Below are 24,835 nucleotides of genomic sequence, written 5' to 3'. Positions count from 1 at the left end.
AAGGGAGAGTGTCCCCCAATCCTCCCATTTCATGGAACGGGAGACTAAGGCTCAGAGAGGTGAAGGCAGGACCCCGAGCATCCAGCGCGTTCTTTTCCCCGCTGGACTCCCACTCTGGTGGCCAGTTGCCGGAAGGCTGCCGTTCCAGAGAAGCGGGCAGAGCCGCCCAGCCCTGAGGCCAGCGTCTGCTCAACTCAGTGCCCCGACCCTCCTTCTGGGGCTTCCCTGTCCCCACCCCATCATTTGCCCACAGAAGGGTCCCCACGGAGACCACCACCACGCAGGCTCCCAGCCAGGCTGCGGCAGGGCCTGGATAGGGGAGAGCCCTGGGGCTCCGAGATGGGGGAGCAAGGGGACTCTGACACCCCCGGGGGATGACGAAAGCCGGTGTGGAGGCCACAGTGACCGGGGCTGGCTACCCCGGCCCAAGTGCCACCTCTGCCGCGGTGAGCTGCACAGCCCCGGGCCGGCATGTCTGTCGCCCGAGCCTTGCGCCCTCATCTGCATCCTGGACACTCACTCCCGTGGCGCAGGGCCATGGGACATGGATACCCAGGAAAGCCCAGTGTCCGTGCAGAGTGAGCAGGCCAGAGGGGTGGGCGGCGACCCAGACGGTGGTGACACGGCTCGGCCACAGCAGTGTGACCTGCCAGGGGACGGAGGGAAGCACCCGTGGTTCACAGCGCGCCACTGGAGGGGTGCGGTGTGAGACCGTGTGGCTTAGACTCTGCACTTGCCCCACGTTGCTGTGCTCTGCTCGTGTGTTTGCCGACACTCCCAGCCCCGTGGGAGCAGGACTGAGGGGGACGACGCCCCACACCCACGTGCCCGCGTGGCCCTCCCCAGCCCAGGGCTCTGTGGCATTCTCAGCGAACCTACACACGGCTGAGGCCCTCATGAGCCAGTCTGCACAGGAAATCTCAGGCTCCAACCAGGGAGGGTGGGGTGGCCCAGGGCTGCCAAGGGGGGGGGTGGGGAACTTGACCCCAGGCCTCCAGATCTGGTTCCCGTGTCTTAGAGGAAGCATGAAGAGCAGCTCAGGAAATAGCCAGCAGGTGGTCTTTGGGGCAGAAAGGCCTGGATTTGTCTCGGCTCTGCTGCTCACTGTTTGGGGGAGCCTGACCAAGTCAGTGGACCTCTCCAACCCTCTTCAGTGCTGTCCACCAGAGCTCAGACCAGATGCTGGGTGATAAAGCCCCGTGCACAGCTCGGGTACATGGTAGGTGGGGGCAGGTCGGGACCCCTCCCCGTCCCCCCTCTGAATGGGGCACGTCACCCACACCGTCAGGGTCCCAGGTGTGCCCTGCGGCACAAGTCAGCCAGGAGGGGCGCCTGCTGGCCACTGAGCAAGCAAACGGGCGTCCTTGTCGTCCTCCCGCCCTGCCTCGTGTTCTGCAGCGGGGCCCAGCCTCTGTGGCCACTGGCCCGCGGCGCGTGGCGCCCCCGAGCCTCAGCCCCACTCCCAGAGAAGCGGACAGGAAGGCTCAGGGAGATGTGTGAAGGTCCTGGGTTCTCCTGCCCCGGGGGCGCACTGGTGCCCGGCCACCCACACGTGGACGGTACACACGCTCAGGCCACCAGCTGGCAAATCGCTCTTCCTACCTATCCTGGGCACCCACGGCCACACTCGAGTCTCAAGACCACCGAAGAGCAGGGAAAATCAACAGCGGACTCCACGTGAGATGGAGAGGAGCCGTGAGAACCAAGTCACCGGGGAAGGACACGCCCGAGGGACACCAGGGAATCCATCGTGTGTGGTCCAAACAGGTGGTCAAACCAGCGCAGGGGATTCATGAGACGGGGGGCAGGCCAGCTGCTGAGGACGGCAGCTTGCCTCCACACCAGCGTGTTTCCGAATTCCTCCCCCACCAAAGGAGACCCTCCGCGAGGGTGGGGGCAGAGCCCCTGGGGCCTCTTGAAAGGAGATGCGCGCAGGCCATCGGAGGGGATCACGGGAGGCCGGGGGTCAGAGGGCGCGGAAGCGGATGCGGCCCTTGCCGTGGGCACACCACCCGCCGCGGGGGCCGTACCTCATGGCTGCTCTGCCTGCCCGCCGCGGAGTGGCTGATGTACGGCGAGTAGGAGATCATGTCGGGGCGGTCGATGTTGTAGATGGCCTTGCTTTTAGGAAGAGCAGCCAAATCCCTGTAGTCGAGAATCTCATCGCCCAGCTTCGCCTGAGAGAGAGAGAACAGAGGGCACTGTACCCCACAGCCCAGAGGGCAGCAGGTGCTCTGGCGGCCGTGGGGACAGTGGGGCCCAGCCCAGGACCCAGGCTCCGTGAAATGGGGTGAAGGGACAAAGGCACATGGCCAGGGAGTCCTCGTGGTCACGTGGGCCTGGGTCCCTCGGCCCCACCACGGAAGACCACAGAGTCCTAAGGAAGTGTATTCTCTGCGCCTCTACTTCTCTCAGATGGCCAAGTGGGACAGATGACTGCATAGGACAGCCCCAGGGTCAAAGAGGTAGAGCCTGTCACCTGTCTGGCACAGAGCCCAGCAGACCCCGAGACTCAGCTGATGGCCTAAACATACCTACACACATCTATATATGCACACACACAAACCCATAGAAGCATGTAAACCACATATGTATGCATAGGGGCAAATGCACACACATTTATATCAACATGCAAATACATGGATGCATATGCATAATACCCACCCACAAACACACATAACATGCATGTGCGCATGGACACACACCCATGTGTGAGTACATGCAAATGAAAACACCCATATACAAACGCACACGTGCAACAAACACACGTGCACACACATGCATGCGTACCTAAAACATGTGCATATGCAGACAGGCACGTGTGTAGGCACTTTAAAGTCACACGCACATATGCCCGTGTCTGCATGCAAACACACGTGCTCATGCATGTGCACGCATAAGACATGTACATGTGCACGTGCATTTAAATACACACCTAGTGGGCGCATGTCTGTATGCGCACATGAAGCACTGTGTGTACACCTACACACACACACATGCACGTGCACATAGAGAACATGCCTACAACAGAGCTAGTATATGCACTTACACACCTCTACCCACTCACTCCCACTGCCAAATGCTAGCACGCACACTTGCACAACTGGTATACGTCCACACCCCCTCACACACCCACACTTGCAGGCACACCACACACTCACTCTCCCACCCACCACTGCACACTAGCACATATGCTCACACACACTCCCACACCAATCCACATTCACACCCCTCATGCCCCCGAACTCACACCCACACATGGAACACATGCACATGCACACACTGCCATGTAATAGCACACGCTTGCACACATAATCACACTCACCCAACCCACCACACACTCACACACGTACTCGCACTCACACACGGTTGCGCACACACATTTGAGCTATAGCAGCAAAGGGCCCGGCACTGGCCTGGCTGGCTGGGATAGGACTGCAGACGGGCTCGACCGCACCTGGCCCACAGCAGGTGCTCACGGGTGATGCACACGGAGCCATTGTATGTGCTCAGGTGAGGGCCGCCTGACCACCCGCTCTCCTGCATCGCCTTCCCTGCGTCGCCCCACCGCTCCGGCCTACTGCCCCCACCCTGCCGCTCCTCCCTGCTCCAGGGGGATGCAGAGGGCATGTGGCAGGCTGAAACAGGTCCCTGAGCACAGCAGGACCACAGCCACACAACCCTCAGCTATCACAGCAGGAACCATCATCTGTGTCAGTACCCGTGTTCCTGCTGTGGCTGCCACCGTTCCCCTCCGTCCCGGAGCGGACACATGTGGTCACCTCTTCCCCACCATGCCCCCGCTCTCAGCATTAATCTCAGCCTGGCCTTACCGGATGTCAGGCTGCCCCCACCAGCTTGGCTCTACCTGAACCCCAAGGGAAGCTTCTGCTCAACCCCAGCGTCCCCCAGTGACCGGGCCAGGGCCGGCGTGGGCCCACACTCCTCTCTGTGGTGGGACTAGCTGTCCCTTTCCAGCCCAGGCGGCTCTGGTCCAGGCCCTCGGTGCTCACATCTAGGCCTGGCAAGAGCCTCCGGGGGCGTTCCTGCTGCACTTGCTCCGAACAGACCTCGCCGACAGAGGCTGCTAGCACTGTGAGCTCTTCCCTGGGATGGCCTTGACCTAAGCCTTTTATTATCCACTCACCAAATACTCACGACAAGCCTGTGACGGGGAGCACCCACAGTTCCTTCCCTTCATAGATGCAGAAAGCAGAGCCCAGAGAGGTTAGGTAGCTCACCCAGAGTCACACAGCCAGGGAGGTATGGGGTGGGAAGAGGCCCGGGTTGTCGGACTCCAGAGCCGGGCTCCCCACCATCGCCCTCCTCTGGAGCTCCAGCTCCAGCACACTGTCCTCCAGCTCAAATCCTCCGGCAGGGTCTCCGGGTGGGCGACGCAAGCCCTCACTGCAGTCCCCAAATGCAGGGTTGACATTTCCGGCCCACTCCCCCTGAGGTATCTCCTCCCTGTGCCCCCAGCATGCCAGGCTCAGCCTTGGGTTCAGTAGCCCCAGCCCACCTCCCCTAGGAAGCCTTCCCTGACCACCCGACTCCAAGGCTCTCATGAGCTGGTGGGTGCTCTTGGGGTGAATGCTGCCATTTGTGATATAGGGTGAGAGAGGGAACGTCCGTCTGATGTCTCAGACCTCTGACTCTTCCCTGTGGAGCCCTGGGCAGGGTTCAGAAGACCTGAGTTCAAATCCTAAGTCTGTCGTTTGTCGTCAGGTTGGGGCCTGATCAGAATTTCTGAGCAGTTCCTAGGGCCTCTTGTGCACCTGCTTATGCTAGTGGCCCACCCCTCTGCCCATACTGTCTACCACGGTGAGCTCATTGCGGCTCCCCGGCCGTCTGGAGCCTGACGGCTCAGCACCTGCTGCTCTCTCTCCCAGGCCTCTTTGCCCTCTCACCCGCTGGTTCTTCCAGACTCAGTCCAGGTCTCCCTCTCTGAGAGACCGTCCCCGCTCCCCTCCACCATTTGGGTTGGATGCTTGTCTCCTTTAAGTGAAAGTGCTGATGTTGGTTGGTGTACCAGTCTCCCCTTCTCTGGGGCTGGTGGTTTCTGGGGGTCCATGACTCGATCTGATTCATTACAGAGTCCCTCTCCCTAACTCCATGCCTGGCATGTCCTTGGGACATGCTTGCCAAACTGAAGTAAAATCCATGGGGCATTTGCCAAAATCAGGTGGATTCTCTGGACCATTTTACAAGACGAGACTACCACCTACATCTTGCCCACCTTCTGGATTTCATGAGCCTCAAATTAAAGCTGACACTGGAACGAGGGGCTGGGTGGGGCCTGCATTCACAAGTCTCTGCACAGGTGGACCCCCTTCCCTGCCTCAGACCCTGCTATGATCAGAGCATCGCCCATCTGCGGGTGTCAGCCCACTGCGCACGGATCAGCGAGCCCTGGGTTGGCCCCTGCGGATCCCCAAACGGCACGGATCAGAGAGGTGGCCTGAGGGCACCAACACCGCTCACGCCTGCCCTGGACAAGTGGCTCTGCTCCCAGCTCCTCAGCATCTGCCCTGCGCAGGAGGCGCACAGATCCCTTCCCTCCCACTGCTGGCCTGGGGCGGTTGCCGTGACAACGGGCTACACTCTAATTGGCGGAAGGCCACTGGGACGTGTATATGTTCCCGTGATTTCTCCTTGCTTTTTTCTCTCCATACTCCGTCCAGCATGATAAACGATAATAACATGTGGCCATCGACGACAGTAGAGTTACAATAAGCTCTCACTAATAATACACTGTAATGTAATAATGCTGATTTTCTGCTTTGCCTAGTTACTGATTTACTGCCATGCTGAAGAAAGGTTACAAACACAATATTCAGCATGACCTCATTTGGGTTAAAAAAAAATACAGCGCAAAGAGACCTAGGGGCGTGCTGCCCCATCTGAGTGGTGGCTACTCTGGGTGGCCGGATAGCGCGTGGTATTCATCTTCTCCTGCGCTGCTGGGCTGCCCGGCAGCTGGGATCCTTCCAAGCTGCAGCAGGGATCAGGGGCCCCCTCTCGAGGCCCAGCACCGAGCACGGTGTCAGGCACGCAGTAGGCGGAGAGACGAGAGAAAAAGCAGGGCAGAGCCCTGAGAGAGGACTCACGCCCCCTCGGTGAAGGAGTTCCGTGGATGTGCACCGACTGGGTGCTCACACCACCCTGATTTGGGGGGGGGCGGACAGCCGGGGGGCTCTGGCCCCTGGCCTGCCTGGCACCCAGGAGGGTGCTTGGAGCCCACGTGTTGCTACAGGACGTGTGTGCTCTTGGGCAGGGGCTCCGAGGCTTCGCGCTCTGATGCAGACGACTTTCTGCAGGTCTCTGAGCGGCATCTGAGACGTGGCTGCAGCGACCCGGGGAGGCAGGGGGAAGAGGGAGAGGGGTGCGGGGCACATCGAATGTTCCACTGCACACCATCATGGGGCCTTTCAAGAAGCCGTGACCGCAGTGGCCAGCGTCACCGCTCAACACACGGTCACTACAGTACCTCGGTCCTTGTCAAACGCCAGATCATTTAAAAGAGGAGCTCACGCCTAGTGAGTGGTCACCATGTGCCGTGTGGCCACAGCGGCCACGGAAGCCGGGCCCCCCACTAAGTGCTCCGCTGACTTGGTCTCATTGAAGTAACAGGAATCATAGTTAAGATCTTTCACGACACTGACGGCACTGTAGGCTGCATTACGTCTTGCCAAGTCCGTATTTTGAAGCCCTCACCCCGGGGGCCTCAGGTGGGACTGTGTTTGGAGATGGGGTCTCTTTCCAGAGGTGAGTAAGTGAAATGAGGTCACGAGGGTGGACCCCGATCCCATCAGACTCATGACCTTAGAAGAAGAGACTAGGACGCAGACATGCACAGAGGGACGAGCCCATGAGGACCCAGGAGAAGACTTCAAGCCAAGGAGGGAGGCCTCAGGAGAGCCAGCCCTGCCCACACCCGGATCTCAGGCTCCCAGACTCCCGGACGCGGAGAGAACGCATTTCTGTGGTCGGAGCCACCCGCCCTGAGGGATTTACTTGCTACGGTGGCCGAGCTACGAGCGCAGATGTCATACCGATCATCATCGCAGTGAGCATTTGCAAAGTCCTCCCTCTGGCCCAGGGCTGCACTCAGGGCTCCCACGCTGTCCCTCCGCGGGCCCTGGACAGCAGGTACTGTGGGTCTCCTCTGGTACAGGTAAGCTCTCAGAGGCTCAGAGAGGTTCACTCCTCACCCAAGGGCACACAGCTGGTCTGATGACTTCATACCCCCTTTCTGAGCTTCTGAGTGCACATTCCCAAAGGGCCATGCTGCGATTCACCTCGGGGCTCATGATCATCACGTTCCCCCAAGGACTAGAGTGCATGGTATTGTTACCCATCAGAATTAGGGTCAGGAATGACTCTGCATCCAACTAGTATGAGTGAGATTCAGGGCTGAAAAGGTGTCAGGAAGAGCAAATCCAACCCCCACTGTGTGAGAGAAAGCAGAGGTCCTGGCCAGGTGGGAAGGGATGGGAGAAGTGATGTGCCCCCAAGACACCTGCTGTTCTTTGCAGTGGCCCAGCCAGGCCCAGGCACCCAGTCCAGGGCCTGCCCTCCCCCAGCCTGCACTTAGAGCCTCAGACTCTTCCCCAGACAATGAACTTTGGCACTCACAGGTAAATTAGCAAAAACACCTCCCACTGCCAAACCTGCAGTCCAGAGGTCATTGCTATTAAAGAGCTCCCGATCACTTTATACTTGTATGTGCACACACACATGCCCCTATGCACATGTACACACCCACACACACACACTTGTACATACACCCATATGCACACGCACATATACACTCATATGAACACACACCCATATACACATGTACACACCTGTACACACACACCTATATGCACACACACTTGTACACACCTGTACACACACCCGTGCACACACACCCATATGCACACACTTGTGCACACCTGCACACACACCGGGCACACACCCGGGCACACACACCTATATGCACACACACATACACATGTACACACGTGTATACCCCCACACCCATATGCACACACATGTACACACACCCATACGCACACAACTTGTACACACCTGTACACACACCCGTACACACACCCATATGCACACACATGTACCCACCTGTACACACACCCATGCGCGCGCACACACGCACACACACTTGTACACACATGCACGCACACACGTACACACCTGCACACACACGTACACACCTGTACACGCACCCGTGCACACACCCATATGCACACACACTTGTACACACCCACACACGCACCCATATGCACACACACCCGTATGCAACACACTTGTACACACCTGTACACACACACCCATACGCACACACCCATATGCGCACACACATACACTTGTACACACACCCATATGCACACATGCCTATATGCACACATACACTTGTACACACATATACCCCTTTTCGCGCACATGTGCACACACACACATACACTCTTTAATGAAAATGGGATCATGTAACATTATCTTTAACACGCTTCTTGTAGGAACACGTTGGAAACACTTCCCAGGTTAACAGGTGCAGATCTGCACCGCTTCTGGCAGCGCCTGCCCAGTCCTACATGAGCCCGAGTATTAGTTATTCAGACAAGCCCTAGCTGTGGGGCAGGGACGCAATACTGATTTGACAGCCCTGTGGACCACAGTTGTGAGCACATCTCTTTGGGCACCATCACTGTGTAACCAGGTAGTCCCCGGGTGGCACGACAGTCCTCACCGAAGTCTCTCAGTTAACCTCCAAAAGTCTGCACCGGCCTGTGCCCTGTGGTGGGGCAAGAGTGCCGGCCCCACACCCTGACACCTGAGGACACCCCAGCCCCCAAGGGCACCCCAGCAATGACCCAGGCCCGGACCGTCCACCACCGGCCTCCCCACTCTCCAACTCACATAGATCACGCGGCTTGGAGACCCCGAGGTGCTGGAAGCAGGTACAGAAATGATGCTCTCGGAAGAGCTTCTGGTTTCCTGGAAAGGAGACAGGAGGAGAATGAAAGCAGAATATGTCGATGCCAGAACCTTCCAGATGCAATTATCACAGGTCACACTCCAACAGAAATGCCAGTTATGAGACTTTTTTTTTTTTTTGGCAGGTTGAAAGAATTCTTAAAATAAACACACAGGCTCGAATGAGCCGCTGGAAAGCTATAATCAGACAGACACAGCAGGTGACACGGGCTGCAAGCATAGCAGCCAGCTCTCTGCACGGCTGGAAATGCTCCGATGATCACCCGGCTTGCACGCGCGGAAATTATCTGTGTTTTCGAGGACAGAGCAAGTGATGCATTTTCAAGTGGTTCTGTGCGCTCCAGTAGCAAAGGCCACCCTTTTACCCAGAATGTTGCTGCTCAAAGTATTATTTTCCACCTAGATCATGGGGGTGGGGGTGATTGCTCATTCTAGCAGCCTGGTCCTCCACTGTTGGACTCCGCGGCCACATCTGTGACCTGCTCCTCGAACATCCACCCCATCCCTCCTCCCCCAACTACATCTCCTGCTTCACCCCAGGGGACGGTTTCCCGGGCCCCTCCTCTGTCCCCTGCATTGGGGCCACCCATCCCTGAATGGACACCCTCCTTCTCCAGCTCCAGCTCTATGCCTGCATCTCTCCCCACCTGTAGGGCGTGACTTGGCGGCTGCCCACCCCGCCTGATCCAGCCTCCACCCCTGCCTGGACCACCCACTGCCTGGCTTTCCCACGCCTCCCCAGCCAAGGACGGGGACCTGCCTCCCCACCCCGCGACAGCTCCCCCTGGCTGCCTCCTCTCTTGCCGCCATCCCTCTTGGTGGCCCGCGCCCCCTGCAGTGGTGTCAGCAGCCTGGGAAGGGCACCGTTACAGGCCGAATTATGTCTCCTGAAACTCATATGTTGAAGCCCTCACCCCTAGCACCCCAGAATGTGACCCTGTTTGGAGAAAGGACATTTAAAGATGTAATTAAGGGAAGATGAGGTCACTAGAGTGGGTTCTGATCCAAGCTGACGGGGGTCCTCAGAAGAAGAGGGGATCAAGACACAGACACGCACAGAGGGACGCCCGTGTGAGGACACAGGAGAGGGCAGCCGTCTACATGCCATGGAGAGCGGCCTTGGAAGGAACCAACCTGCCCGCATGCTGAGCCAGGACCCTCAACCTCTGGACTGGGAGAGAATACATTTCTACGAGTTGAGGGACCAGCCTGCTGCATTTTATGCAGTGGGCCCAGGACACTATCCCGGGCCGTGGAGCCCTCCCCTCCCAGCTGGAGGACCCCCAGCTCCTCCTTCACTCAGCAGGATAGCAGCAAGGACAGCACATCGGGAGCAGATGGGAGGCCTCCAAGGCCCCAGGGAACCTGATTGCGGCCCTGGTTGTGCATCTGGGGAGGAAAGAGAAGACGGAGAGAGTGTGATGCTCGGGGTCACCTCCTCACTCGCCCACGCATCAGTGCTGGTCTGTCACGTGGGGGCCACCCATGCTCCCAGTGAACGGCCAGCTTCCTCCAGGACCAGGCATGGGGCCGCCCACTCCCCTTGGGGCCCGCCCTGGCTCCCAGGGCCCCGACTGTGCCCCAGCGCTGGACGGGGCACTGACCCAGGCCTTCCGAGGGCCAGTGGGACACAGCCTGACCCCACTGTGCAGTCGTGAGTCCTCAGCCTCCCCCAGGTCAGACACAGCTTCCCATACTGTTTGCAGAGACGATCCCGAGACAGCTAACGGGTGTGTGTCTCTCCCAGGCCCTGTGTGCAGGTGGCCCATCTTGCCAGGCCCCAAATGAGGTCCGTACACATTTTCTACATTTGGAAAAAACCCTTTCAGTCTCTGCTTCCTTCTCTATAAAAGGGAAAACCTCCCTAAAGGGCACTTTCCCTTTCTGAGGATCCGACTGGAGCTATGACATGCTGGGGGCCCAGTGCTGGCAAATCATCTTGGCTGTTACTTCAGCTCAGCTTGGGCTCAGGACAGTCTGTAAAGCAGACTGACTCCGGGTGTTTTAAAGGCAGGGGTGCCTAAGCGGCGTGACCCAAGGACTGCCCCGTGCCCGAGGAGCACCTCCCGGCCCAGGGGTGCCACCACCATGACCAGGGCGCTTGGGCTGCCTCAGTGGCCGCGGGGGCTGGCTGTGCTCCCCAGGGCATCCCCCGCGGGCAGCCCCTCCCCTCTGTGCCCTGTCCCCAGACGGGAGGGAGCCGAGTTCTGGGAGCTTCCTCCAGGGCCCGGAGACCCGGCTTCCTCTCACTTTCTATCTGGACTCCAACACACCCAAAGGAGCCTCACAGTTAATCAATACCCGGTTGTGTTCTCAGGGGCTTGTTCACACCCACCGAGACAGACGGGGCCGGGCTGCTCGCCCAGCCCCAGCACCATCCCCAGCCTGGCCCGGACGGTCACCGTCCTGTAACAGCGACTAGGGTACCTAGCTTTAAATGGAGAGGAGCGGGTATTGGACCCCTTGCACCGTGTCAGGGTGACTCGTATGTGACCCTGTGAGAACCGGGTCGCCCGTCTCAGGCATCTCTGCGTTCCACCAGCTAGCCAGAAGGTGCTCAGCAGGAGCTCAGTGGCTAGCCGTGTGTGGAACGGTCACATGACCCAACGACCAAGGATGCACCAGGTCCGCGCCCTCAGCGGACGCCCAGGAGCCATCCTCGTCCTGGGGAGTGGCCATGCTCCCGGGGGATGCAGTCAGGGAGGACAGAGGGCCCTCCCTCTCCCAGCCTGTCCTTGCCCGGATCCCGGCGCTGGCCTGTCCTGCTGGAGAGGAACTCGGAGGCACAGACCGACGTGGTCCTTTAGGTCCCAGAGCCTGGCAAGGAGGGGCACTTGTTAAATGACTGGTTACTGGTCAGTTAATGGTGAATTAGCTATTGTCTGGATTACCAGGTAGCGGTAGAACCAGCTCCACCTGGGGGCTGCTTTCAGAGAGTGTTAGCGACGCCCGCACCACCTCTGCTGCATTTCTCAGGGGCCGGCCTCGGCGAGCGGACCCGGGGCTGACCCGGAGCTGACCCGGGACTCGCTGTTTCATGCCCCTTAACCGGCTTGCACCAAATGAACAGTACAGGAAAGTACAGCTCCGTCGTCCTGTCTTGCAGGCCAGGAGCAGCCAGTCCAGCCGGGAGAACTATCTGGAAGGGGACCCGTGTGCCAGCCCCGTCTGCTCACTGCCGGCCCCACCCTGGGTCTGTTCTCACTTCTCTGAGACAGAGCAGGCTCTGAGGGGCCGGAGGGAGGGAGGGAGGGTGAAACGCAGGACAAGCCGGCATGACCGGGGCCTGGATCCTGTCCCAGGACACACAGGGCAGGCCCTGTGTGCGCCAGCCTCGGGCACAGCACCAAGGAGGCAGCTCTTCTCAAGGGACGGCCTCAGCACCAGACGTTCCCGGGGCGTCTGCAGAGACAGAGCCCAGGAAGCCAGGCCTGGCTGTGCAATGACCCTTTCCTCCTTCCCTGTCCGGCATTCAGACGACCTCCCTACCTCTGGGCCCGTGACCGCGGTCATGGCGGGCTGACCTCTGGGCTGAGAGCAGAGGGGCCTGCTGCTGCCAGGCCTGGCCAGAGCTGGGCTCCCTGCAGGCCCCGAGGCCAGCTCCACGGCCGGCTCCAGAATCCAGGGGCAGGGCGACCTGTCCTTGAGGGGGCCGGCCGCGGGCCTGAGTCCGCCTTTCTCACCCGGTCATTCTCAGGAGATGGGCCTGGAGGCTTCTCAGCACGTGGGCTCCCTCCAGGTCCCTCCGGCAGGCCCTCGGGTTGGGATTCGGGGAGGGGACCACCGACAAGTGTCAGGACCCTGCAGTCACTTCTAGGTCAGGGATGCTTCCTGGCTCATCTCTGAGGCCTGGAGTAGCCCGGGGGCGGTTATAGAGGGGATCGGGAGCTATGTCAGCCATGGGAGACCAGGGTGCCCCTGCCACTTACCGTGACCCAAGTCATGTACATGACCAGCTGGGCATTTCCTGCCCTCCACGAGCACATGAGCATGCCCACGCCTGCGAACGTATTACCACATGCGACCACAGGCACCCCGAGCCTGATGTGACTAAGGAGCCTGAGGTGGGAGGTCACTCCCGATGACGTGGGTGGGCTCCCTGGGGTCTCAGGGGAGGGGGGCACGGGGGAGGGGGCCAGGGCACAGGTGGTGACAGAGGCAGGGTCAGGAGCAGACCGTGCGGCCTCCAGACCCGGGAACGGCGGGGGAGAAGTTTGTTCCTGGAGCTTCCAGAGCGCGCACGACCCCACCCACCCATCCTCAACTTCCGGCCTCCGGAAGGAAGGGAGTACATCTGTGGTTCTTTAAGCCACTAAATGTGTGGTCATTCGTCACAGCAGCCCCAGGAACAAATACAGTCACCAGCTTCCTCCCGTAGTCTCCATGCTCTGCGTCCCTGGAGCTGGGAGGTTGGCTGTCACGTGGATCTCATGTTCACACAGCTTCCCCCCCCCAGCCCTGGGCCTGGGACGGGCCTCATCTTGCACATGCTCAGTGCGAGCACCCTGGGCCCCCTGGCAGTGGGGGTCCTCGGGGCCCAGGCAAGGGGCGGCAACCGTGGTCCCAGAGATGGAGGAGCAGGGGCAGGGGGAAGGTGGGGCAGGCGCCCTCGGCCCCAGTCCCAGTGTTCTAGAATTCGGGCTACAGTTCTGCGGATTCAGCCCAGCTGGTGGCAGGTGTCACGTGTGTGTCTGGGGAGCAGCGGGCCTGGTCACCGGATCCCCCCGAGGTCCCTTCCCAGGCTGTGGGGCTTCCTGTGCCCCTTGCTTCCTTTTGCATGGTCTGAGAGGATACTCGGGTGAATGAGGAGCAGACACAGGTGTGGCCTAACCCAGGGTGCAGGGGCCACAGACCTGCCCTAGAGCCCCTTGCCCCTGCCCTGCAGCTCCTGCTGCTCCCTGTACCCCGGGGCTGGGACGCCCGGGCCTCTAACCCTCAGGGCCCCTCCCTGTCTGCACCCCCAGGCCCGTGGCTTGAGCAGCATCCAGCTGGAGGTCTGTGCCCATCATGGCTAACGCGGGGGCTCTCCAGGCCAAGCACGCCTTCTCTCTGTGGGCATCAAAGGGGACCCTCTGAACCTGGATTAAACCAGAGGCCTGTGTAGACACTTGAGGACTCTGAGCAAAGCAACCGGCACCGCTTGAGAAATAAGGTCACAGAGGAAGGGCAGGGCTGGCCCTAGAGAGGCGGGCCCAGCCTGGTGTCCGCAGAAAGGGGTTGAGCAACAGCGTGAGGCTGTTGCAGGTGAGGGGAGGCCTGGGGGACACAGAGGAGGTGCCTCTTCTCCAAGGATCCCTCCTGCCCCGGCCCAGGGCCCCCCGGTGCTCAGGTCCCCATGGCCGTCAGACGTGACGTGCGTGTGTGCCCCCCATGCCCAGAGCATGTGGGGGCAGGACTCCATCACCTCTCTGCCCTGGGCCAAGAGCAGGGCCTGGCACAGCCAGAGGCTTGGTGAGGTTCTGCTGAATACCTGAGGGTGTGCCACGAGAGATGCATGGGAAGCGGGGGCTTCCAAACCCACCGGAAGCAATTTCTAAGGGAAATGGGGGTTGTCCCTCTGCTGGCGTCCTTCAGCGCAGGCCTATTGAGAGTTTGCCGAACTGGGTTGGGACCCACCCGTCCGCGGGGGCCGGTATGGGGGGAGGGTCTCCTCCACCAGCCAGCATCCCTGTGAAGCTCAGAGGCCCAAGTCTGTGGGGTCTCCCTCCAGCCCCACGAGAAATTCCCCAAACCTGCTAGTTCTGGGGATGGGCCCAGCTTGGGCTTGCTGATAGGGCTGTGTCCACGCTGTACAGCTAAGGGTGAGGCGTCTGTCCGCCCTGCCCGGGGCCCTGCCTCCAGGACCGCCAAGTCTCATCCTGCAGGCTTAGCCCCGACCCCATTTCCCCCGGAGGCCTTTCCTGACCGTGCACCCTGCCTCCCCTCCTCCCGTCCACTGGCGTCCTCGGTCTCCCCCCACCAGCCTTCGCTGCCAATTTGCTTGTGTAGGGGTCAATTTCTGTCTCTCCCTGGAACGTCAGTCCCGAGAGGACAAGGTCTGTGCCCAGCTCCTTCCTCACCTGTGCCTGGCGCCCAGCTGGGCCTCTGAGCGGTAGAGAATTTGGCCTTGCCCAGAGAGACGTCTGGCCTGCACCCTTGACCCTGGAAGGTGATCTGTGTCCACTGTCAGCGTGTCCGTTCATGGAGGGGGTCAACCACACCCAACAGTCTTAGGATGGGGCCCGGCCACACTGGAGAGACCAACCGTGTGATCTGGGGTGGTCTAGGGTCATGCCACCTGGACCTAGTGAAATCAGCACTATGGCCATCAGTCAGTCAGTCAGTCAGTCAGTCAGTGGAGCCCCAGTGAGGTCTCTGGACACAGAGCTACCCTGCTGGGCAATACTCCGGGCATGCGGTCCTACACAGGCCGGCAGGTCCCCCGTCCAGTCTCCAGGGCAGAGGAGCAGCTCTGTGTGTGGCCCCCTCCCAGACCCTGCGCCACACGCCTCTGTCTTCGGCTCATTCCATGCATATCCTCTCCCGTGATAAACCCCAACCGTGACTATCATAGTTTTCAGGGAGTCTGTGAGTCCTTCCCACAAATGACTGAGACTGATCACAATTTGGGGCCCCTCAACCTTGCAGTTGGTGTCCCAAGGGTGGACGGTCTGGGGACAGTTTGGAGACCCGCTCATGTCATAGCTGCCCCCAAACTTTTGCAGCCCTCATGCCCTCTGGACCCACGGAGAGGTCTGCGGGCCAGGACAGGGAGGCCCCGAGACGTCCCGCCCCACCTCGCACCGTCCTCAGCACCCCCAGGCCTCATGACACCTGGCCCGTGGCCTGGTGTGACCGGCCAGCGAGCCGTCAGATGCGGGTGACGGCACACGGGCGCCGAAGAACGCACTGGAGCAAGGAGTAAATTCCACCAACCTTGTTTTTGTCTTCAGTTCTGGCTGCTTGTCGGCACGCCGGGTGCCAGATGGAGGAACCTGCGGACAGACCCCCAAGAGGGAGGGCTCAGTGTTACTTCCCACGATGCAGACACTGTGCAGGGAGTCAGAAGCGGGGAGCTGGTAGTCCACACGCGGACGCTCTGCTGGAGGGGGTGCTGGGTCTCGGGCCAGCAGATGGCCGCCTGGTTCCAGGGGCTCATGGCCCAGTTTGGGGGGCCGGGGATGTACAATGAACGGGAAACGCATCACTGTGAGCACTGGGGACACCCGGGGTGCCCAGAGGAGGCTTCTTGGAAGAGGGGCGTCAGGTGGCTTCTCGTTCAGAGGTGGAGGAGAGAGGACAGGCTGCCCGTGGCTGCGGGGGGAGCAGCCAGGCCCAACCACGGGCACGGCTGGGGCTGGGGCCAGAGCGGGGGTGGGAACCAGCCTCGGGAATGGGAATGAGGCTGGGGGGGCAGGAGGGGGAGGCTCAGGTGGGAACCGGGCGGTGGGGCGAAGAGCAGGGCCGGGGGCACGAGGCTCCAGCCCCGAGCCTGACTCTCTCACTGACTCCCTGGGTCCTGAGACCGAGCCTGCCTCAGTTTCTTCAGCAGCCAGTGTGGACCCGCCACCCACGCCAGCATCCAGCACCATCAAGAAGGTAACAAGAGCAGCAAGGGCCCCCCGTGCCCGCCCTTTCCTCATTCGAACTCAGGTTCTCCAGGTGTCAGATTTTCCCCATCTGCAAACAGGGCTGATAACGTTCCTCGCTCATCAGGCCAGTGGGAGAATTCGATGAGGTGAATCTGGGGTAATAACACACCGGAACGGTGCCTGGTGAACCGTGGCACAGGCGTTCGCTCTATTACCGCAGTATGTCCAGTGCGGGTGGGCTTGGCGCGTGTCAGCCCTCCCTGCGCCCCATCTCTCGGGGCCCGGAGCACCTGCTCTCCCTCCGGGGCCTCCCTGGATCTCAGCCTGGCCCCTCGCCCCCTTGGCCGCCGCAGCTCTGTGTCTAGGTTTATACCCCATCAAGGAGGGGGCTGTGCCTGTTCCGTGCCCCCCCCCACCCCGCCCAACAAGCCACACAGGGCCTGGCACGTGAGAGGCACTTAAAAGTGTGTGTGAAGGAAAGAGCGACGTCCTATTTCTTGCTTGCAAAGCCTTCCAGATCGCATGAACTAATGGCCGGGAGGGCAGTTTATTACTGCCTCGCTCTGGCAAAAAGTCTGCATCAGCCCGGAGCTCCTGGGGAGACCACGATTTAGGGTGTGTGTGTGTGTGTAAAACATTCATTTTTGACAACTATGATTACCAAAGTGATAGGTAAGTCATTGATATTCCTTATTAAAGAAGACACCGAACAAAGTATAAATAAGAAAATTAAAACCGCCTATAACCTCTGAGCCACTCTGCTCGGGCAGCTTTTTAGCATTCCCGTGCATTTTTCAGAGAATGTGGATAATGTTGTACACAGTTTTATGTCCTACGATTTTTGTTTAAAGTGTCTAGAACGTTTCCCCCATGTAATTAAATATCAGAAGCACAACCGTGAGGGCCACGCAACATCCCGCCACATGCCCTGTGGCGTGGTGGATTAGACAGGCGGAGAGAGAGGAGGATTTATCCGTCCCTCGCACGCTGGTTGCAGTGTTTTATTTCTAAAGTCACGCTGGCGGGGGTGGGGGGTCCCATGGCACGCAAGTCCCAGCACACCCCTGCCATTCACTTAAGGACTTCCTAGAAATGGAGTCGTGTGGACATTAAGGCTCTTGATGCATTCGGACAATTTCCCAGTTTTTGCCACACCGGCCAGGTAGGAGGCCCATTTCCTTGATTCCTCACAATGGGGACACGACCTTCCTTTTAGTCCTTGTCAACCCAATGGGGGAAAGTAGTATCTAATTATTTATCTAATTATTCTCTTCATCTGGGTCTCCCTGATCATTACTGAGCATCAGCAGCCCCTCCCCTATATTTACTGGAAAGGTGTGCCCCACGGTAGGTGGTGCTGGTGGTGGCGGGGAGGGGCCGGGCTGCCCCGTCCTGGCTCACTGGGACCCCTGCTTTTCAGAGCTTCAACTGTACGGGATTCACCTGTCAGCACCTTCCTGGCGCTCCAACATCCAGGTGGACCAGGCAGAGGGTCTCAGGGTGTCCGGGCTGGGCGGGGGCCAGACCCCCCCCCACAAAGAGGCCCTGGCCAGTGTTCCAACCCAGGTCCAACCCTTGTCACACCGACAGGGAAATCTGAGGCTGGGAGAGGGGATGGGACTGGCTTCCATATCCCACAGAAGGTCATGGCAGGACTCGCTTTAGAAACGGGGTACCAGTCACAGCCCAGAGACATGAAGAGCGTCTCTATTCCCTGAGCCTGGGTCCCTCTTGATGGTCTTGTCCCCGTGCTCTGGTCCCAGCCCATTGTGCTGGGCAGCAGAAAGGCCTGAAAGCGCTCTTTACAGTGGGGGCGACGCCGGAGGGGGCCCCCTCCCGCCCACGTCCCAGCAGCAGTGGGAAGGACGCAAAGGGCCCCTTTCATGGGCTCTCGAGCAGAGACTCAGGAGGACACCAGGGATGAGGCTGGCCTCGCGATGTCACCCCACGAGCTGGGCTCAGAAAGGCAGGCCTGTGTGACACACAGCCCCAAGACGACCGCCCCATGAGGTCATGAAACAGCCTGTGCGTGGCTCTCCCATCCGCCCAGCCCTGCTCGGCCTGCCTCCGGGGTCACTGGACACAGACGGATCATTGAAGAGAAACAGTGGCTGCAGAGATGGGGTCTCCAGACCAACCCATCGTCTTGGGGAGGGGCTGAGCCTCCCCGGGCCGTCACCAGGTCTCGTGGCTCTGCCTCCCGCCTGTTGCCACCGGGCCGGGTGGGGGGCTTCCCAGCTAGAGAGGTGACACAGGCTACCCACCAGTTCCCACCCAGCACGGGGCACGGGCCCAGGGCATGTTCCTGTCTTGCCCTAGGGGACAGGGCAACGCGGTTTTGTCCTTACCTTGAAGATACATCTCCTCGCCTTCCGCAAACATCCGGCCGCACCGGACGCATAGCGCACACAGTGGGTGGTAGTGTTTTTCTCCTGCCTGTAAAGACAACAAAACAGAGGTGTTTCTACCGAAGCTAAAGGGGCCACGGAAGCAGCCACACTTGGCTGGTGGGTACAGTGTGCCCACATGAGGGGTCCTCAGAGGATGCTAAGTGTGTGCTATGTCCCATATCCATTGGGGTCTCAGGATGGCACCCGAGAGAGCCTGGGTCCACTGGGTGCCCCCGGGCTGTCCAGGGCACTAGGTGCGGAAGCAGGCCACATGCCAGGGGCCACATTTGGGAGCAGAGACCCAGCTGCACCACCCGACCTCCAGGCGAGCAGGGGTGTCACCCAGCTCCTCCGGCCCAGTGGTTGACGGATCTGCCTCCCTCATGGGGCAGGGGGGCCAGGTCCTGTCCGTCTCTGTACCGGAGTTGGGGGGGGGCAGCGGGAGAGGGCAGAGGGGAGGCCAAAGCTAACGTGACGCTCCAGGTGCAGGCACCAAAGGTGTGGGCTGTCTTACGCATCTCCCTATTGCTCAAATTTCTCAATTAGCATTTACTGTTTTTATAATCCTTAGCATCCATTAAATTAAATGCAAAGATTAATACAGACCTAATGTCAACTAATCACATTGGCTGGCGTGGCATAGTTCCGGACAGCACAGAAGAATCGCCCCAAACTATCGTACTCGGCACCCCTCCAGCCTTGGGCTAAGGCGGGCGGCAGCCGGCTGCCGGCCGTGGTGCTAACGCCACATTTCAGTCTTCCCTGACATGGGAAGATCCGGTGACCGCTTCCTGAATGTGAGTTAGTAATAGCACTTCCGTGGATGAGCACGTGAGGGGGTCAAATGCACACACGCTTCTCACTCTCCTCCCTCACCACTGAGCCGTCGGTGAGCCCCTGCCCCAAGGGGAGCCCTGTGGCGGGGAGGAGGGATCCCGAACACGCTCCTCTCCCACGTGACGTGCCCCGCGGCACAGCCCACCGATGCGTCCGGGTGAAGGGACTCTTCCCGGGGAGTGCGGGGATGCTGCGCCCTCCGTCCTCCCGCCTGCTCTGGAGCCTCCTCCGGATCCCTCCGCCGGGAGCACCTTCCCCCGCTCCACCTGCCGGGGCCCTCCCTGTTCTTTATCGCAGCTCAAATGCCGCCTCCTCCGGAAAGCCTCCCCCGCACACGTCCCTGGTCTGGGCTCCTGCTGGTTTCTCCTTCCCCACTAGACAGGGAGCACCTCGGGGGCCACTTCAGGAACCGCCAGCTGGCGGGTCCTTTCCAAGTCGAGGGTCACAGGGCAGCACGGGCCCAGCAGAATGAGGGCGAAGCAGTCATTTCGGCGATTTTAAGCATTGTGACCTCCGACCTGTCCTCATGGCTGCGTCACCCAGGCCCCCTTCTCACTGGTGGGGGACAACCCGCATGATCTCAAACAGCAGGAGTTCTGCAACACCACTGAGGGAGACAGACCCTGGCGTCTACACGGGGCGTCTACACCTGAGTAGGAGGAGAGAGAAAACCGTGGGGACGGTTTCTAAGACGACAGGCTTGAAATCCCAACTGCACGGATGAGAACAGACACAGAGCGCAGATGCAGCCCCGGGCCGCTGTGAAGGGCCGGCCCTGCACACACAGTCTTCGGCCTTCAGGGAAGCACTCCCACCCAGACCTGGCAGACGCCCCCAACCCCCCCCCCCCCACAAAAAATAACAGCAACTCCACCACCGTTTCCACAGCTCGAGCCGAGGCCCTTTCACACGCTACCTTGTCTTCACCCTCCAGAAGCCCTATGAGCTACATTATTACCCTCATTTTCCACACGGTGCACAGAGAGGTGGAGGGAGCTGAGGAAGGTCACACAGCACAGAGCTGGTGGAGCAGGACTGGAGCCCAGGAGCGTGGCTCTTTGTGGCCTCCCAGCCCCCAGCCTGGCGGTCCCAGCTCTCGGGGGCTGACCCCAGCCTCACCTGCTCCCCAGTCCCCACCCTGGACAGTCCACAGGGAAACCCTGAGATACCCAGGAGGGAGGAAGGAGGCAGACACTGGAGAGCACAGATTACATTCACACGAAGTGCAGAACCAAGCTGACGAGTCTCCTTTATTAGAGTCGGGGAGGCGGCCGCCCTGGGGTTCCCAGGGGCTGGGCACGTTCTCCTTCTTGATCTGGGTGCTTGTCACACAGATGTGTCCGGTTTGTGGACACCGATCAAGCTGTAGGATTCATGTAGGATTCACGTAGGATTCACGCACACCTCTGTGTGTGTGACACGCCAGCAAGACCCACAAAGTGGATTGATGACTGAAATTAAGAGCTAAAACTATAAATCTCTTAGGAGAAAACAGGGGTGCATCTTCACCACCCCAGGTTTGGCAGTACATTCTTGGATTGGGCACCAAAAGCATGAACAGCAATAACAAAAATAGGTATGTTTTTTCTCACAAATATCAAACTATTGCGCATCTGAGGACGTGGTCAAGAAAGTGGAAAGACGGCCTGTGGAATGGGAGGAGACGTTTGAAATCCTAGACCCGGCTTAACATCCGCAACATATAAAGAATTCTTACAGCTCAATGGCAAAGAGACAAACAGTCCACTTAGAAAGTGGGCAAAGAACTCGAATAGACATTTTTCCAAAGAAGACACACAAGTGGCCAAGGAGCACATGCCAGATGCTGGATGTCACCGTCACGGAGGAAGGGTAAGTTCAAACTGCCCCGAGACGCCACTCCACACCCTATAAGACAGGACACCAGAGTTCTGTCTCCACCATGTGAGGGCACAGGGAGAAGGTGGCCGTCTGCAGGGCAGGCAGCGGGCCCTCCCCAGGAACCGAAGAGGCCGGGCCGGCACCTGGACGGCAGACTTGCTGCCCCCAGCACGGACAGGAACGCTGCCTGGGGTTTCAGCACCCAGGGCCCAGAATGGCTGCAGCAGCTCTGGTGGACTAAGACCCGCTATAGAGTCCAAAGTCAAAGCACCCTGGCTCCTTGTATCGGGCCCCATGGTCACTCCCGTCCTCTCCCCCGGTGGCCACGGTGACCGGATGTTCCACGTCATCCTGAGGCTGCTGCAGCCCCTGCCCTTTCAGAGCCTCTCCTCCCCATTCCTGTGCACTACGGGCCGGGAGCGTCAGCACCTGGAGTGTGGTCTGTGCAACCACACAGCCCCCAGCCGGGCAGATGGCCCAGCCCTGCGCCAGGTGGGTCTCAAGATGGCTTGGATTTCTGAAGAATACTAAAAGCTCATGAGCTTCTGCAGTGCATGGTTTTAAAGTGACGTGTGTGCCTCCGACAAGGGGCTGTCATCTTCAATAAGACAGAGCAAGGCTCACGAGGAACGCAGGAAGGCGGGCTCCAAGGGCCTAGAACAAGCACTGCTCCTTACTCAGGACCAAGTCAGCGCGGGGGGACTGGAGCATGTCCCACCGCCGACACGCAGGGCGCGGCCAGCCCCGGGGACTTGGGCAGTGTCTCTGGGCTCCAGAAGCTCCCACCCCACACCCGGCCGTGGGCAGCACAGAGGGACACGCCCTGCAGGGGTGGGAGGCAGGCATCCCCTCACCCCTGGCCCCTTCTGCTCCCTGGACAACAGCCTGTGCCCCCGCGGCCCTCTGCGTGCTCCCCTGGATGCCAGGCTGCAGAGGGCCTCCCGTGCCACTCCCGTGCCTCCACCGGCCCGAGGCACAGCTCCAGTGTCCTTGTTGAGCCGCCAGAACTGACTCCAGGTCTGAAAAGACCTCATCTCCAGTGTGCGCTGAGATGATGAAATGTACCGCGAAGCTAATGAAAAAGCCTTCAGCGGAGTGTTTGGCGGCTGCGCAGACTTCCCGGATCGGCTCCGTGACCTACGACCCCCCCAGGAGCTACGTCCCCCCCGGGAGAAGAGCCCAGCTCCTCACAAGCAGGCCCTGCAGGCGAAGCCCTGTGCAATCGGCAGCCCCCTCCCCAGAGCCCCTGACCTCACCCCTGCCACTGTCCCCCCATCACTGACCCCACGTGTCCCCTCTCGGCTTGGGGTCTCTGCCGTGTCGCAGACACTGTGCCGTGCATTTATCTGTGTGTGTGTACACACAACCTAGAACGGTGACTTCTAAGTGCTAACAGTAGTCAGTCTGGGGGGTGGCGTGCATTATGGATGATTTTTCTGTTTATTTTATGATAAGCAGGTATTGCTTCTGAATATGTTTTTTTTTTAATTAAACACATTCATCAAACTACAAAAAGAGAGGGAGAAGTGGGGCCTTGGGAAGCTGACTTGGTTTCCGTCCTGAGGAAACGGTTTTATTTCTTTGGAACATATTTTCTCCCATTGATAAAAGTCATACCTGCTTAGGAGGGTAAAATGGAGCACGCCAAAGGAAGACTGATGTCCTGTAGCCCCAGGGGATGGTTTATTTGAAATGGAGAAATGTTTAGGGGCTGCCTGACCCAGGGCAGGAGGTGCCTATGAGGCCCCCCTCCCACCAGGGCTCCTGGGCGGGGGGGGGGGGGGGCGGCGTGGTGCAGGCTGGGAGCCCAGTAGCCACCAGCCCGGGACAGGGGACACAGCGAGTGTTCAGAGGGTCTGTAGGTGAGTGGTGGGTTAAGGAAGAGAGAAGGGAAGGCGGGCAGGGGGATGGAGAGAGGGAAGGAGGAATTAATTAGTAGTCCCAGAGGGACCCTGGGCTTCTCGTTACCATGGAGACAGGCAGGCTGCACCATGCAGGTGAGGCTCAGACAGCAGCACCAGCACTGCAAGGGTTAAGGAGGGCAGGGCCCATCCCCGCCCCCGCAACTCCCACCTGTGCAGGGAAGCTCGAGGCCAGCTGCAGAGAACAAGGCAGGGGTGGGGCGAGGGCTGAGCCAGGGACTCCCCTCGCCCCCCTCACTCAGCACCCCCTTATGGAACTCTGGGTCTAGTTGGTCTGGTTACACCGCTGTCCAGGGCAGACAGTCCCGTAGCCACCTCTTAGCTCTCTCCGTGGGGGATTCCAGCCATGCAGAGGACCGCCCCAGGCCCCCCAGCTCTACCCCCACACCCCAACCCTCCCCACACTCCCAGCCTTCCGTCCATCTCGGCAATAGGGTGGGGGCAGACAGCCCCTCCCAAGTCCCCCCCAGACCCATAAGACTCCTTCACCTGCTCCCCAGCATGGAGCAGCCTCCCCGAGACAGACACCCGGAGACAGACACCCCGAGACATGCAGGATCGGGGAAGACACCGGGAAGACAGTGCTACATATTCAGGACTAACTAAGGAAGGGGGAGGAAAGGCCCCACTGTAGCCCTGGGATGCACATTTCACGGGGGGACATGCAGGCGCTGCTGGCAGCTGGCATCAAGATGGCACTGTGCCCGCCGCACACAGACGCAGCACAGATTGCTGGCTCCTGCTGGCGGGGAAGGGGGCCTGGGCTGCTCTCCTGCCCGGGCTCCGAGGACAGGAAAGCTCGGAGTGGAACAAGCATCTGGTGGGGGACAAAGCGGGGGGGGGGGTGACAGGTGCCCCAGGGAGTCTCACCTGGCTGATCTGTCCCAGCTCCCTGAAAGCCCAGCCACCTGCAACCCCGCATGGCTCCTGCAGCCTCCCCATCAGCCCTCCGAAGCGCCTGGCCAGGCCTCCTACCTGCACGGGGTCCTTGCAACAGAGCCCAGTCCGATGGGTCGGCCAGCCCCCACAGCCCCTCTCCAGTGCCCGCTCCCCAGGCAGGTCGGATGGAACGGGCAATGAGACCGTGAGGACGGGCACGCTCAGCCTTCAGCCAGAGGTCTGGATCTTGTTCCTTCTTTTTCAGATCCTGCCACCTACTGCCCCCGAGAGCCCACTGCCCGCCCAGCGGGGCGCTGGCACACCCGGGGCCAAGTTCAGGTGGTGGCGAGGTGGGGGGCGGCGGCTCCCCGCCTCCGGAATC

At 60.0% G+C, this 24,835-nt stretch overlaps 1 protein-coding gene across 30 annotated transcripts in view; it reads right to left on the bottom strand.

Moving 5' to 3' along the window:
• ABLIM2 (actin binding LIM protein family member 2) overlaps positions 1–24,835 on the bottom strand; it is a 143,335-nt gene that overhangs the window by 48,327 nt on the left and 70,173 nt on the right. For all 30 annotated transcript variants that reach the window (XR_003520887.2, XR_003520889.2, XR_003520888.2 and 27 more), the window contains 4 exons: positions 18,914–19,001; positions 15,910–15,968; positions 8,917–8,994; positions 2,031–2,177 (listed from right to left, as the gene is read on the bottom strand). Coding sequence is in view for 27 of the 30 variants with exons in the window: in XM_027599432.2 (XP_027455233.1) it covers positions 2,031–2,177; positions 8,917–8,994; positions 15,910–15,968; positions 18,914–19,001 (372 nt within the window). In the remaining 3 variants the exon portion in view is untranslated. The remainder of the gene's footprint in view (positions 1–2,030; positions 2,178–8,916; positions 8,995–15,909; positions 15,969–18,913; positions 19,002–24,835) is intronic.

The sequence above is a fragment of the Zalophus californianus genome, chromosome 2 (genome assembly GCF_009762305.2).
Source record: "Zalophus californianus isolate mZalCal1 chromosome 2, mZalCal1.pri.v2, whole genome shotgun sequence".
Lineage (NCBI taxonomy): Eukaryota > Metazoa > Chordata > Mammalia > Carnivora > Otariidae > Zalophus > Zalophus californianus.
This window is presented reverse-complemented; position numbering and strand designations above follow the sequence as displayed.